This window comes from Antechinus flavipes, chromosome 5 (assembly GCF_016432865.1).
Source record: "Antechinus flavipes isolate AdamAnt ecotype Samford, QLD, Australia chromosome 5, AdamAnt_v2, whole genome shotgun sequence".
Lineage (NCBI taxonomy): Eukaryota > Metazoa > Chordata > Mammalia > Dasyuromorphia > Dasyuridae > Antechinus > Antechinus flavipes.
Genome location: NC_067402.1, coordinates 5242337 through 5255607, shown reverse-complemented (window position 1 = coordinate 5255607; position 13271 = coordinate 5242337). Strand labels below are relative to the sequence as shown.

General features: G+C 57.1%; 1 protein-coding gene across 1 annotated transcript; it reads right to left on the bottom strand.

The window, feature by feature from the left end:
- Window positions 1–795: 795 nt before the first annotated feature.
- On the bottom strand, window positions 796–3155 carry ARL4A (ADP ribosylation factor like GTPase 4A). Its single transcript, XM_052001327.1, has 2 exons — window positions 2972–3155; window positions 796–2407 (listed from the first exon to the last, which is right to left on the bottom strand). The coding sequence occupies exon 2, from the start codon at window positions 2332–2334 to the stop codon at window positions 1729–1731; it is 606 nt and encodes a 201-aa protein (XP_051857287.1). The 5' UTR covers window positions 2335–2407; window positions 2972–3155; the 3' UTR covers window positions 796–1728.
- Between the last annotated feature and the right edge of the window lie 10116 nt (window positions 3156–13271).

Here is a 13271-nt window from a genome sequence, read left to right as displayed (position 1 = left end):
CCTGTAGTCTTTCCAAGCCAGCAGAAGCCATTCAAGTTTGGCCTTAAGAGACCCCAGAGGGGACCAAGATCACCAAACCCCCAGTCAGTCATTCCAGTCCCGAGTGGAGGCACTCAGAAAGATCATTCGGGGCTCCCCCAGAGCAGTGTTACTTACAGGCAGGTCATGGGGGGTTCGTGGCCCTTCATAAAATGCTGGTGATAAAAGCAACACAAAGGAGGTAAGACATCTGGGGGGCAGTACCTCTTTTTAAAGGGGTTCTTCTCCTAAGGGACAAGCTGCTGCAGAAGGGGAACAGGTGGAGGGAAGAGCAAGAATGACACAATTACAAAATTACAATAGGTGAGATAAGGTGAAGACAAATTTGTTCACCTGGAAGCCAAGCAGGAGGTCAGATTACACCGCAGCGAAGTAGCTTTTGGGAAGCATTTCAAAGGCTGGAGCCTGAACATTTAAATATTCGATTGTTTTGTTAATGCATGTGGATGACAGCTCCCCATTATGATCTAATACACACAGAAGGCAAAAAGTGCGTTCTTTCCCAGAAAGCTGGGGGTGCGGGGCGGTCCCTGGCCTGACCCACTCCCGGGCTTCTCCGGTGACACACACCGGGAGCCCTGCAGGACAAAGTTTAGGTTTCCTCACGTCCTACTTCTGAGGGTCCGGTAGCCAAGAGGCACCGAAAGGCTCCCGCTCCTTCCCCAGTGATCTAGGTTGTGTTTCCCGAAGGGAAAAGTCACCCACACCCCTAGAAATCGGCTGTCACTAGTGCAGGTACACAGAACATACAACAGCTGCAGCTTAACTTTTTATTTAAACCCAGATAAAATCGGCTTCATCACTATAAAACCAAACAAAAACAACGCCGCTAAAGTGCATTTTTGGTCGCCTTCAGAACAAACAGTGGCTGGTTGTACAATTCAAGTGTCTTTACACACAGAACTACGGTGATGGCAGTCAGAAGTCATTGCTGGTTGGTAGAAAAGGTCTTTTTGTAAAAATCACGCGAACCACGTTTTCACATTGAACTTCGGGGCTTCCCCCGCTCCGGGAGAAAACCAAGTTCTGCTACGGTGGGTTTCCGAGGCTGCACTCCAGCGTTAGCTCAGGGAGCTGCGGTACCGGTAGGAAGTGGCCTCGGCCCCCCCCGAAACGCTGCCAGTCCGCTTTGTAAACAAGGACGCAGCGCGGGGACGCCTCCCGATACTGCCGGGGTGGAAGGCCCCCGCCCCGCCGAACCCCCGCCGCTCAATGGGGCCGGCCCGTAAGTGCTTCCGACACAAGACAAAGAGGCGCCCAGCGGCCCCCGGGGAGGGGAAAATGCCCACCCCCACCCAAGCTCCTGCTCGGCCCCCCACTCCCTGCGCAGCCCCCCGCCCCGCCGTATCCCCGCTGCTCCAGGAGGCCGGCCCTTAAGTGCTTCCCCCACAAAACAGGAGCCCAGCGGCCCCCGGGAGGGGAAACGTCCACCTCCCCAAGCTCCGACTCGGACCCCCACTCCCTGCTCGGCCCCCGCCCCCGGCGCGTCGCACACAAGGCCACGCGCGGTCCATAGCTTTATTTCCCTAGTGCCTTGAGGTGCAATGCCTACAGCTGCGGTGTGCCGGTCGGTCCGAGCCCGCGGGCGGGCGGCGCCGGGGGCTGCGCGCTCCCGGGGGCCGCGGCCAGGCCCGAGCCCGGCCCCCCGGCCCCCCCGGGGCTCGGCTCGGCGGCGCTCAGCCCGCGTCCTCATCTCTTCTTCTTCTGCTGGCGCAGCATCTTTCTGCGCTTGAGGATCATCTCGTGCAGCTTCTCGAGGCCCTCGCGCAGCCCATCGCCGATGATGGCGCAGGTGGGCTGCAGGTGCCAGGGAGTGGACGCGGCCAGCTCGCCCACGGCCAGCAGCCGCGCGATCTCGGGCAGCGGCAGCGAGTCGCGCAGGTCCTGCTTGTTGGCCACCAGCAGCACGGGCACGCCCTGGTTCTCGGCCAAACGCGTGATGCGGTGCAGCTCCGTCTTGGCCTCGTCCATGCGTTCCACGTCCACCGAGTCCACCACGAACACGATGCCGTCGGTGCAGCGCGTGTACGACTTCCAGAGCGGCCGCAGCTTCTCCTGGCCGCCCACGTCCCAGAAGTGGAACGTCACCGTCTTGGCGTTGCCCAGCGTCACGCGCACCTTCTCCGTGTTGAAGCCCTTCGTGGGCACCGTGTTCACGAACTCGTCGAACTGCAGCCGGTACAGCACGGTGGTCTTGCCGGCGCAGTCCAGGCCCAGGATCACGATGTGGAAGCACTGGAAGGGGGGCAGGCCGGCCAGGAGGCCGGGGCCGGGCTCCGACAGCCCATTGCCCATGGCCGAGGCGGGCCCGGCCGCGCCGCTGCCGCCGCCGCCTCGGGCGCCTCCTCCTCCGGCGCGGCTCACCGAGCTGGGGGGCCAAGGACACTCGCGGTCAGACTGGCTGCCCGGGGAGGGCAGGGCGCGGCGCGCCCCGCCCCCTCCGCCTCCTCCGCCCGGCCTCCCCCGGCTGCTGCGCTGCGTTGCGCTGCCCCGAACCGAACCCCGAGCCCAACGTAGCTCCGCTTGCGCCCGCCTCGGCTCCCGAGGCCAATCTGGCCGTTCTGAGATGGGAAGCCGGGCTCGGCCACCGCGCCCCGCCCCCGCCTCCTCCCATTGGCCGCCGGGCGCGCCGAGGCCCCGCCCCCGCCTCCTCCCATTGGCCGTGCCGTCCCCCCACCGCAGCCCCCACCCCGCTCCCGCGGCTCTCTCGGCTGGCACCACCTGTGGCCCTCCAGTCCGGGAACGGCGCGGTCGCGCGCACGAACACCGGGGCCCCGCCCCTGCCGCGGCGCACGCGCCTGGGCGGCTCCCCCCCCGACACCGCCCTCCCCCGGGGCAGGTGAGCTCGCCCCGCCCTGCTCCTCCCCGTCGACACTCCCCCCACCTTCCTTCAGATCCTCTCCCCCACCTCCTCAGAACCCGCCCGACTTACCCGCGCCCCGCCCCGGGCCCACTATGCTCGGGGCTGTCGAGATTTCCGGGGCCGGCGCGCGGGCCGAGCGCCTGCCCCAGCCCTTGCCCCGCGGCCCGAACGCCGCGGCCCGCCGGAGAGCGCCCGGGTAGCGGCGGCCCGGAAGGTGAGCCCGGAAGGTAGGTGAGCTCCAGCGCCTCAGGCCAGTCCGCCGGTCCGCACTAACGGTGCTACCGCGAGCCCCGCCCCCTTCGTGGCGTCATCCCCAGCGTGGCTCCTGATTGGGCGCGCCTAGACCCGTCGCCTAGCGACGTCCAAACAAGGTCGAGGTTCGAATGCGCCTCGCGCCGCCGACCCTGCCCTCTGACTCAGGCTCCGCCCCTCCTTCCTGCCCACAGACTTGCAGCCCCGCCTTCCTGCCAAAGAGCAGCTCCTCCCCCGCCTCCTGGCCCCGCCTCCCCGGCTAGCTCCTCTCTCTCTTCCCGGTGAAATCCCGCCCTCCTTCCCGCCTCCCCAGCGCCAATCGAATTAGGGTCTCAGAGCCCCGTCTCCTAGCAACGAGCAAACAGGGGAATGTCTGGAACGCGCCTACGGAGGCCCCGCCCGGCTCTGTCCTGGGCCCGCCTCTGCCCCGCGAGGGGCGGGGTTGGGGCAGTCCTGTAGCCGGCGGCGCCCTCCTACGGAGGGGGAGACTAAGGCACTGACTGAACTCCGGCCCTCGAGGCGCGGGAGCTCCCCTGGATCTGAGAAAGGGAATCTGAGCGCCAGGATCTTGGAGAATGGGGGGAAACCCCCTTAAGGGTGACGACCCGGAGCCAACCCCTAACTTGCCCTTAAACCCACGGGCTCCGAAGTCCTGCCAAGCTGGGAAGCGCGGCGGGCGTGCTGAAGCCCTCGTCCTAGCTCCCCTGGGTCCGAAGAAGAAACCGAGGTTCCATAGGGCAGACGGGGGCAGGTCTCGATTCACCCGAGGCATCCAGGACCGACTTAAAGCACCCCCCTCCCCCATCCTTGCCTTGCGGTTCGGAGAAAGTGGCTCGGCAAACCGGGAGGGAGGGGTCTTCGCCTTTGCCCTGCGGGCAGCCCCACCCCCAGGATGTCTGAGGATGGATTCCGCCCAGCCCAGCCTTTCCTTTGGGATCCTTTTCCCTTTTGAGGTTTTCTCCTTCATTACTTGCAAACTCCCGGAGGGCAGGGACTGGCCTCTTGCACTAGGACCCCCACCCTAAATCCCTTCCTCTCTTCCCTTCCCTCCCCCGGCTTGGCACTTAGTAGGTTCTTGACCTACTCAATGTTCATTGACCGCCTGCACTGCAAGATGTCAGGGCTTCCCAAGAACCCCTCTGTTGACCAAACTCTCTTCAGCTCCCCGATCCAGGGTTCCCCCTCCCCCATTGCTGGGGACCTCCTCTCTTCTTCCCTTGGCTTGCCAGCCCCCTTTGTGGGTCCTCTAACATCCCATGGGTCATTGTAAACCGGCAGGGTCTTTGGCACTGTGACTCCTACTGGTTTCCTGGGTTTACTGCCCGGCAGACAGACTGACCTGGGACCAGAGCTCCGGGCCATGTCCCAGGGTCCCCTCCAGGGGAGAACAAACAGCCTCTAAATGGGTCTGCAGAATCGGGACCTATTCAATGGGCGGCCTTCCTCCTGGGGAAGCCTCGCTGCTTGGGGACCCAAACCTGGCTGGCAGAAGCCAGGGATGCCCCCTGCAGGAGAAGTCAGCCCCGGCAGGAGCGCAGAGATGCCCCCTGCAGGAGAAGTCAGTCCCGGCAGGAGCGCAGAGATGCCCCCTGCAGGAGAAGTCAGCCCCGGCAGGAGCACAGAGATGCCCCCTGCAGGAGAAGTCAGCCCTGGTAGGCGCGCAGAGATGCCCCCTGCAGGAGAAGTCAGCCCTGGCAGGAGCACAGAGATGCCCCCTGCAGGAGAAGTCAGCCCCGGCAGGAGCACAGAGATGCCCCCTGCAGGAGAAGTCAGCCCTGGTAGGCGCGCAGAGATGCCCCCTGCAGGAGAAGTCAGTCCCGGCAGGAGCGCAGAGATGCCCCCTGCAGGAGAAGTCAGCCCCGGCAGGAGCGCAGAGATGCCCCCTGCAGGAGAAGTCAGCCCTGGCAGGCGCACAGAGATGCCCCCTGCAGGAGAAGGCTGTCTCTGTCTCTCCCCTGTGAGTGTTTTGCACACTTACTGCCCCTTTCCAGCTCCCTGTGAGTAACAAGGTGCCCAGTAGCCAGGCCTGGTTATCGGGGTCGCTCAGAGAAAGCAGCTCCTTTTGCAGTTGTGGAAAGGAAGGGTGGGAAGGGTCCCGGCAGCCTGGGGCAGAGGGAGCGAGCCGCCAAGGGCAGGACCCCAGGACCCCAGGTGTGTTTTCAGCAGCCCAGGCCCAGGCAGGGGCTCGGCCCCCGAGGCTCCCAGCCTCCTCCCGCCCAAGCTCCTCCTCGCTCTCCGCTCTGTTAGGAAGCATCCAGGGTCCCGCGCTTCCCAAGGGACGGAGGGGAGCCTGCCTGGGCGAGCTCCTTATCGGGGCCACTGCTCTGGGACGGGCTTTTCCGATGCAAAGCGACTTCACTGTGGGGCTGGGGCACCTCTCCCAGAAATCGGGGGAAGCCTCTCGGAGGAGGGGCCAGAGGAGCGGAGGGGAAGGGCTGGGGGGGGGGGCACAGCCTGACAAAGGCAAGCAGTCAGAGGCAATCTCAGGAGGATGTCGCGGAAGGGAAAGCCAGTCGGGGGTAGAGTTAGAGGCCGCTCACGGGCCTTTCCAGGCCGAAGCGAGAGCGGACGCTTACTCTGGAAGCAGCGGGAGCCAGCGAGGTTTCTGAAGCGGGGGCATGATGTGGTCCGAGGGCACGTTAGCAACACCCCCTCCCCCCGGAGCTGGCCGGAGGACAATTGAAGCAGGGAAGCCCTTGGGAGGGCAGAGGGGAGGGGACCGAGCCAAGATGTCCGCGGCACATGGAGCGGCAGAACCCAGCCCCGGCTCATGAAGCAGGCCCGGAGGGAGCCGGCTGTGGAACCAGGGCTGGAACCCAGCCCCGGCCATTCCCTCGGCGCTCTCAAAAACCACAGCCCAGAGACCTGCAGGACCTTCCAAAGGCAGACACGGGCGGTCTGGGCCCTCCCCACGTGGATACCGGCGCAAAGCCTTCTGGGCGCCTCCTCCCCTGCAGCCCCTCCCTCCCTCCGGGTCTCTGCGCGCTACAGTTTGGGGCTGTTGCCATGGAGCCCGGCCTTAAGTGCCAACACTACGGAGGCCCGGGGCCTTCTGGGATTGTCCCGTAGCTGAAATGCGTTCCAGGCTCCCCTCCTCCTGATTCTCTTCCGGGGGGAAAGCCTTAGCCGAGGCGCCTGCGCTGCTGCCCATCCGCTTCTGGCCCCGGAGCCTGCAGAAAACCCAGGTCTTTTCTCTCTGGCTCGAAACCCCCGGGAAAAGCTCAAAGGCTCCCGGGACTCCTGTTGGAAGGAAGCCATCGGGGTGGGCTCCTCATGGATATTCGGGGATCAGGGGACGAGGCAAGAAAATAAACTTTGGTTCTGTTTAGTAGAGTGGGAAGGACATTGAATCTGGAGGAAGAGAAGGGGGATTCTCCCTCCGGGACCGCGGCCAGTCACTTCCTGTCTCTGTCTTGCCCCCGGTCAGTCCTTTCTCTTTGGGAAACGTGAGAAACCGTAAGGAACAACATTAAACCTGCTCCGGTCCCGGGGTCGCTGCCCCTTCGTGGGCGCTGCCCGAGGGGCCGAACAAAGCGGGACTTGCCTTCGGCGAGCGTGTGATGGGGGAAGGCACAAGCAGCCAGGTGAGAAGAGCTGCAAGTAAAACCAGACCGATCTGAGGCGGACCTGGGGGGTCCGAGCTCAAAACTCCCTCCCGAGAGGTGAGAAGGGGGAGTAGGAAGCAAGGCTGCTCCCGCCCGGCGGGAATGGCCCGTGTGTGACGGGAAATCCCGGCCGAGGGATGAGGCTGGGCAGAGAGGCCGGAGCCAGATCGTGAGCCATGCAAGGAAAGGCAGGGAGGCAGGCAGACTGGGGGAGACGGCGTCCCCCCGGCCCCGCCACGCCCAGATCGGCCCCTGAGGCTCCGTCTCCTGGAGAGGACCCGGCCCCCGGCCTTGGAGGAACAGGGACTCGTCAGCGGAGCCGGGGACGTGGGGAGATGGAAGGAGGAAGGGATCCTGTCGGGGACAGAAGGGAGAGACCAAGGAAGCTTTCACGGGAGAAGGCACAGGCCTGTCCCGGAAAGAACAGACTTTAGTGCACTTTGAATGACTTCGGGCAACAGCTGCTCCGTTCTTGCCCAGCCACTGGTACAGAGAAGGTGCCTGATGTTTGACAGTTGGACGAGTGTTCTGTCTGTCCGTAAACAACAGGATGCTGTGGCGTCTCTTTCACGGGCAGGGCGGCGTCTGCAGGCCTCGGGCCCAGCCTGTGACACAGAACAGGACTCGCCATCTTGCCTCCCTCTGAAATCTCGCGTCAGCACCGGCTGGGTCTCCTGAAGACAGTGGGTCAGGCAGCCAGTCAACAATGTGCACTTATTGAGCACTGACTGTGCGCCAGACACTGGGCTAGTCCTGCCCTCCCCCCGAGGAGGGGGGTCCCCGAGGAGACACTGTGAACACCCCCAGGCAGAACGTGGGAGGCGATGGAGCCCAGTCTTGGGGAAGCTAAGGAGACAAGGAGCCTTCGAGGAGCCGGGGCCGTGTGAGGAGAGCCCGAGGCGGGGGCTGGGGAGGAGGGAAGGGAGAGCTTGGAGGGAGGAGGAAGCCGCAGAGAGGGACAGAACTTGGCAAAAATGGCAGCGGAGGGGCGGCCGCGCTGGCGGGCAGAGACACGTTTCAGAGACATAGGGCCTGAGCTCCAGGAGGGGTAGAGTATGTGGTGAACTCAACCCCCGGGGCCCATGATGGAGCCTCTAATGGGTCAGAAGCTGGCACCAGGAGGTTCCCGGCTGGCCTGAAACACAGAAGCCCTGTGAAAATTGTTCCTCTATAAAGAGAGTTTCTAAACAGAGAATGATTTCTGAAAAGAGCCGGGTAACAGCAGGCCAGCCAGACCCTCCCCAAATTCTAGCAGCAAAAGGAGGGGGGGAGAGGAGAGCCGGGGGCCCCTCTGCCACCAGAGGATCGCCGTCCCCCCAAAGGTGAGGACCCAGGCCCTCCCCTCCCCCTGCTCCGGCCTGAGGCTGCCCGCGGCCGCGCTTGGCTTGTGGACAGGAGGAGTGGACTCCTCTCCACGTGGATGGACAAAGGATGAGTCGGGGATTCGTGAGGACGGGGAGACGCTCCAGCATCCCTGACTGCTGCCCTCGAGTTCCTGCAGAGCCCAGGGCGGAGCCTGGGTCATGGCAGGTCACGGAAATGAGGGGGGACTGGATGGCCTGTGGGGCTCGGGGGGGGGCGCTTCCCACCTAGGAGGCAGCCAGGCATTCGGGGGAGGGAGAACGGGGGAAGGGGAGACCCCAGAGGGAAAGGGCAACCCTGGGCCAGCCGTCCCCCTCCGTCTGCCGCAGTCTCCTCCGTAAGACAATAGCACTGATAGCGCCTGCTTCCAGGTGGGCGTGGGGGTAATTGTGAAGGCCCTGCCAGTCTGAAGGGGCCGGGCACGAAAAGGCAGGTCCTCGAGTCCATTGGCCTGCGTTGTGGGGACCGCTCTGCGGTCGGGTCGTGTGTGAGAGCGTGTGGGTTTGTGCGTGTGTGAGTGTGGTACATGTGTGCACACGTGCCCATGCACGCTGGGGGGGGGGGAGTTTCTCTCCCCTTCCCATGCCCCCGGCTGTTAAATGCAGTATTGACAAGGGTAGCCGGACAGGATCGCTTCTGACCACAGAATTACGCGGTTTTTTTTTAACCAAACCCACCATTTCTAAGCCGAAGGAAACGGAGACCTGCTGAAGCAGCCAGGGTTCCCCGTTCTTGGGACGGAAAGGTATTGGACCCTAAAGATCAGAATCCCAAAGATCGCTCACAACTCTGTTTTGGTTCTAGATTCTTGATTTTTATCTAGGTTTGACCTAGAATGTGCAGCCCCGCCCACCGCTGGAGGGATGATGGGAGATGAGATCCAAGATTCTTCAGAGCATTTGGATTCAGGCTCCGGGTGCTCCCTTGGGCAGGGGCGCTCATGCTCGGGGGAAGAAGCGGCTTGAAGAAGAGAGAGCCCAAGTTTTGAGCCGAACCATTTCAGAAAGTTGGCCGTGAAAGGCGACGTTGACTGGAGTGCTCTGCCGAGTTTTGCTCGGTTTAGGATCCAAAACGCCAAGGCATCCGAGGGGGGACGGGAGGGCGAGCAGGCTGTAAGGCGCTGCCAGGCATGGCCTGTGTTTCACAGTTGGAACAAGGCCCAGAGCCCGGCCGGCCGCCCTTTCCCCAGAGGCCGCGCTCCAAGAATGGCCGGCACGCGGGCTGAGATGGCATCGGTCAGGAGCCCTCCTGGCAGCGGACCAGCCGCCCCCGCCCCTGCAGAGGTCCCCGATCTGGGGGCTGTGCGGCTGTCGAGGGAAGCCTGTCTGACGTGCCGCCTCTGACCCAGCCCAGCGCGTGGGGGAGAAGCCCTGGAGTCCCCCAAGCCCGGCCCATAGTTCTTCCTTCTGCCCAGAGTCAAGGCTTCTGCGCCAGCCAGGGGTGCTGGTGGTTCTGCTGGGTCTGACTTTGTGGCCCCACCGGGGAGTTTTCTTAGCAGAGATCCTGGAGACATCGGCCATTTCCTTCTCCAGCTCACTTTACAGATAAGGAAACTGAGGCAGGTAAGGGACCTGCCCGATAGGAAGTATGACCTAGGAAGTGAGGCTGTATCTGAACTTAGGAAGAGGAGGACTCCAGGCCCCTGTGCCCCTACGCCCCCCTCCAGGGGATTGGAAATTCTCCCTTGGCCTAAACTCTCCTATCTGAGGCTTTGAGTTGTTGCAGGAGGAGTTGTCACACTGGACTAAAATGTTGACGGATGCTTTTCCCAGACCCCCAAGGGATTTGGAAAGTGGCAATGAGCCACGTTCTCTTCCCAGTAGAAGGGGAGGGCCCACAGCACTGCTGTGTGCATGTGTGACACGGCAGTCCCCGGGCTAGCAGGATAACATGTTATCAGTTGGCTGCCAATAGCTTTTTCAGCCTCCTTCCGGGTGGGCCAGAACTGGAGATACAGGAGCAAAGAGATAAGATATAAATTAATGAGTGAATATGCATGTATCGAGTGCCTACTATGTGCACTAGTGATAGCTAGAGAAAAGCCCGGTTCCTCTCCTCAGGAGTTCCCATTCCAGGCAGCCTGCAAGCTCCAGACAGAAAGAAGGATTCCCGGGCTCACATCGCCTGCCTCGGACCCTTCAGATGAGCTTTATGTAGAGTACTCTGCCCTGGAGCTACGTTTCCCAAAGTCAACGGCTGAAGAGCTTTGGGGGTTTTAAATGGATCAGAGCAGTCTCTTTTTCAGCCAAGCCAGTCCGCAGGGTTCTGCCGCCCCTTCCATATTCAAATATGGCCTCAGACACTGGCTGTGCAACCCAGCAAGTCATTTAACCTCATGTCCCTCAGTTTCCTCATCTGTAAAATAAGCTGGAGGAGAAATCTTTGCCAAGAAAACCCCAAATTGGATCTCGAAGAGTTGGACACACCCGAACGAAACATTGTGTTGACGGAAGCGTGGCCTTTAAGGGTGTTTGTGGATCTAAAGGGTGTTGTAACATGGGATCTGTATGGAGCCTGCCATTCCTTGACTTTGGCATTTCTAAATGGATCAGTGATTGGCCGATATTACATTGCAATTGACGTATGGTTTGTATAGATTTAAAAAAAATATTAGCATTTCTTTAGCTAGAATAACTGACATTCACATATTTAATTTGTGTTCCTAATAGCTTAGTATCTGAATCCATAAAAAAAATTGAACTGAATTGAAAAAAAAAAGAGATGGATTGTAATCCAATAATTGCATTACAATCTGTCTCAGAACTAGATAAATCTAACAAAGAAAAATGAATTGTAAAATTGAAAGAACCGTCAGAAAATGAAGAATTAAAAGATTTATGGAAGTTTCTGATAAATATACATATTTTTCAGCACCAGATGACACTTTTTGCAAAAACAGACTATGTTACGGCACAGAAAAATTACAAACAAATGTAAGAAGATACATATGAATAGATATATCGTGGATAACTATAGTATCAGACATCACTAAAATTAGAACTACTAATCTGTACATAAGGATCCCATTGACTTAGGTTTAAAATGTAATGTTATTTATATCTTGTTGGGTTTTTTATTTAGGTGAATATTCTCATTTTATATTTTAATCTGATACAAGCTGCAGTTGGGAGTGTTGTAGACTAGTGTGGCTCACTTACCACATGTCTGATACCTCTAATTTACAGATCATAAAACAAACATAAAGATCTAATCAATTCAGAGTTAAAACAAAAGGCAATCTTAAATGGATATTTAATCATGAAATTCTAAATAACGAATTGGTCAAAAGAAATTACAGACACTAGTCAATGATGATTATGATAAGACTACACAACAAAATTTCTGTAATGTAGCTAAAGCAATAGTCAAAAGAAAAATATCTTTCAAAACATTTATTAACAAAATAGGGAAAGAGAACAGAAACTGTGCACAAAATAAATAAGTAAATAAAAATGTGCACATTTAAATCAAAATCAACTTACAAAAGGATAGTCTTGAAAATTAGAAGAGAAAGTCAGACTAAAAATAAAATATATATATATAAAACAGTAGAAAAAACCACACGGTTCTTTGAAAAGACCAACAAAAGTGATCCATTTAAATGAAGAAAATCAGCTTTTGTTAAGCTGATGAAAAATGAGATAATGAAAAAGATAAAATGGCAAAAAGAAATTTAAAGTTCCATTAGAACCACTTAAAATTATAGAACAAAAGAACACAAAACAATAGAGCATTACCTTCAAAAACATAAAATGCTCTAACAGAAGGAACATTTTTCTTTAAAAGTTTGGTAGAATTCTCATATACATCTACTAGTACCCAGAATTCTTCCTTTCTTAGTTCCTTTTTAAATAGTTGTGTTTCTTTTCTGAGACTGAATTTTTCTTTGTTGGTTTGAACATTTTGTATTTTTGAAGGTAATGTTTTGTTGCCTTGTGTTCTCTTTTACTGTCATGTAACTGAAGAATAGGTTCTAACAACTAATGAATGCTGAGTGGCATCACAATGGATAGAGCATCAGGCCCAGACTCAGGAAGACTCATCTCCCTGAGCTGAAATCTAGTCTCAGACACTTCCCAGCTGGGTGACCCTGGACAAGTCACTTCTCCCTGTTGCCTCAGTTTCCTCATCTGTAAAATGAGCTGGGAAGATAATGGCAAGATGCTCCCAATATCTTCTCCAGGAAAACCTCAAATGGGGTCACGAAGAATAGGACTTGCCTTAAAAACAACACAACAAAAGTGCCAGATGCTGTGCTAAGTGCGGATTCAGCAAAAAAGTCAGTCCCTGCCCTCGGGGAGCTTACAATCCAATAGGAGAAAATGATGCCCAAAAAACAAATGGGAAGGAGAGGAGCAGGAAGGGGAGGGATGCAGCTGAGCCAAGAGGAGATGAAGGTTGGCCAGCCTGACCTCTGACCCAAAATGAAGGTCTCTGTCAGGAGGGTTCCAGGTGGTGTTGCCCTTTCTGGAAAGGAACTTAGAACAATCCAAATGAAGTCATGAAAATCTCCAAATCCTTGGACAGAGGATTCCTCTGCGGGGCAGATATTCCAAAGAAGTCACTGCTCAAAAGAAAGGCTCCAAGATTTATAGCAGTAACTTTTTGCAGGTGGCCATTGATCAGGAGAACGGCCAAACTCGGCGCTGTACCTTCTCATAGGATGCGATGAGTAGGAAGAAAGCACGAAAAAACTGATGAAAAGAGAAGGAAATAGAGCCAGGAAAACCACAGGCACGGATGACTGCACAAATCTGGAAGTGAAGAACAACCAGCAAACAGCAGTGATGGAACATTGCAAAGCGAAGAAGGCCAAGCTTGGTCTCAAAGAGGAAGCACAAAAAGACAGAACTCCCCATTCCCACAGAAGTGGGGGTTCATGGCAGTAGAAGGCCACTATAAAGAGAAGTTTTTTCCATGTGTGTTCTATTAGTTTTGCTGTTTGTTTTTTAATAAAGGATTGTTCTCTGAGAGGGATAAAAAGAGATAAGGAAGATAAAAACCAAAAATAGCAATTAAAATCTATTGAAAACATTCTAGGACTTGTAGAGGTAGTCAGGTCACCTGCCATTTTCGGTTAATAAGAGCTGAACCAAAAATTTTGCCCTGGTAATCACAATAGAGCTGCCTTTGCTATTATATTAGCGTGG

Bases quoted from the DNA above. Each gene is read 5' to 3' on its own strand.
- ARL4A (XM_052001327.1), bottom strand. From the start codon at position 2,334: ATGGGCAATGGGCTGTCGGAGCCCGGCCCCGGCCTCCTGGCCGGCCTG.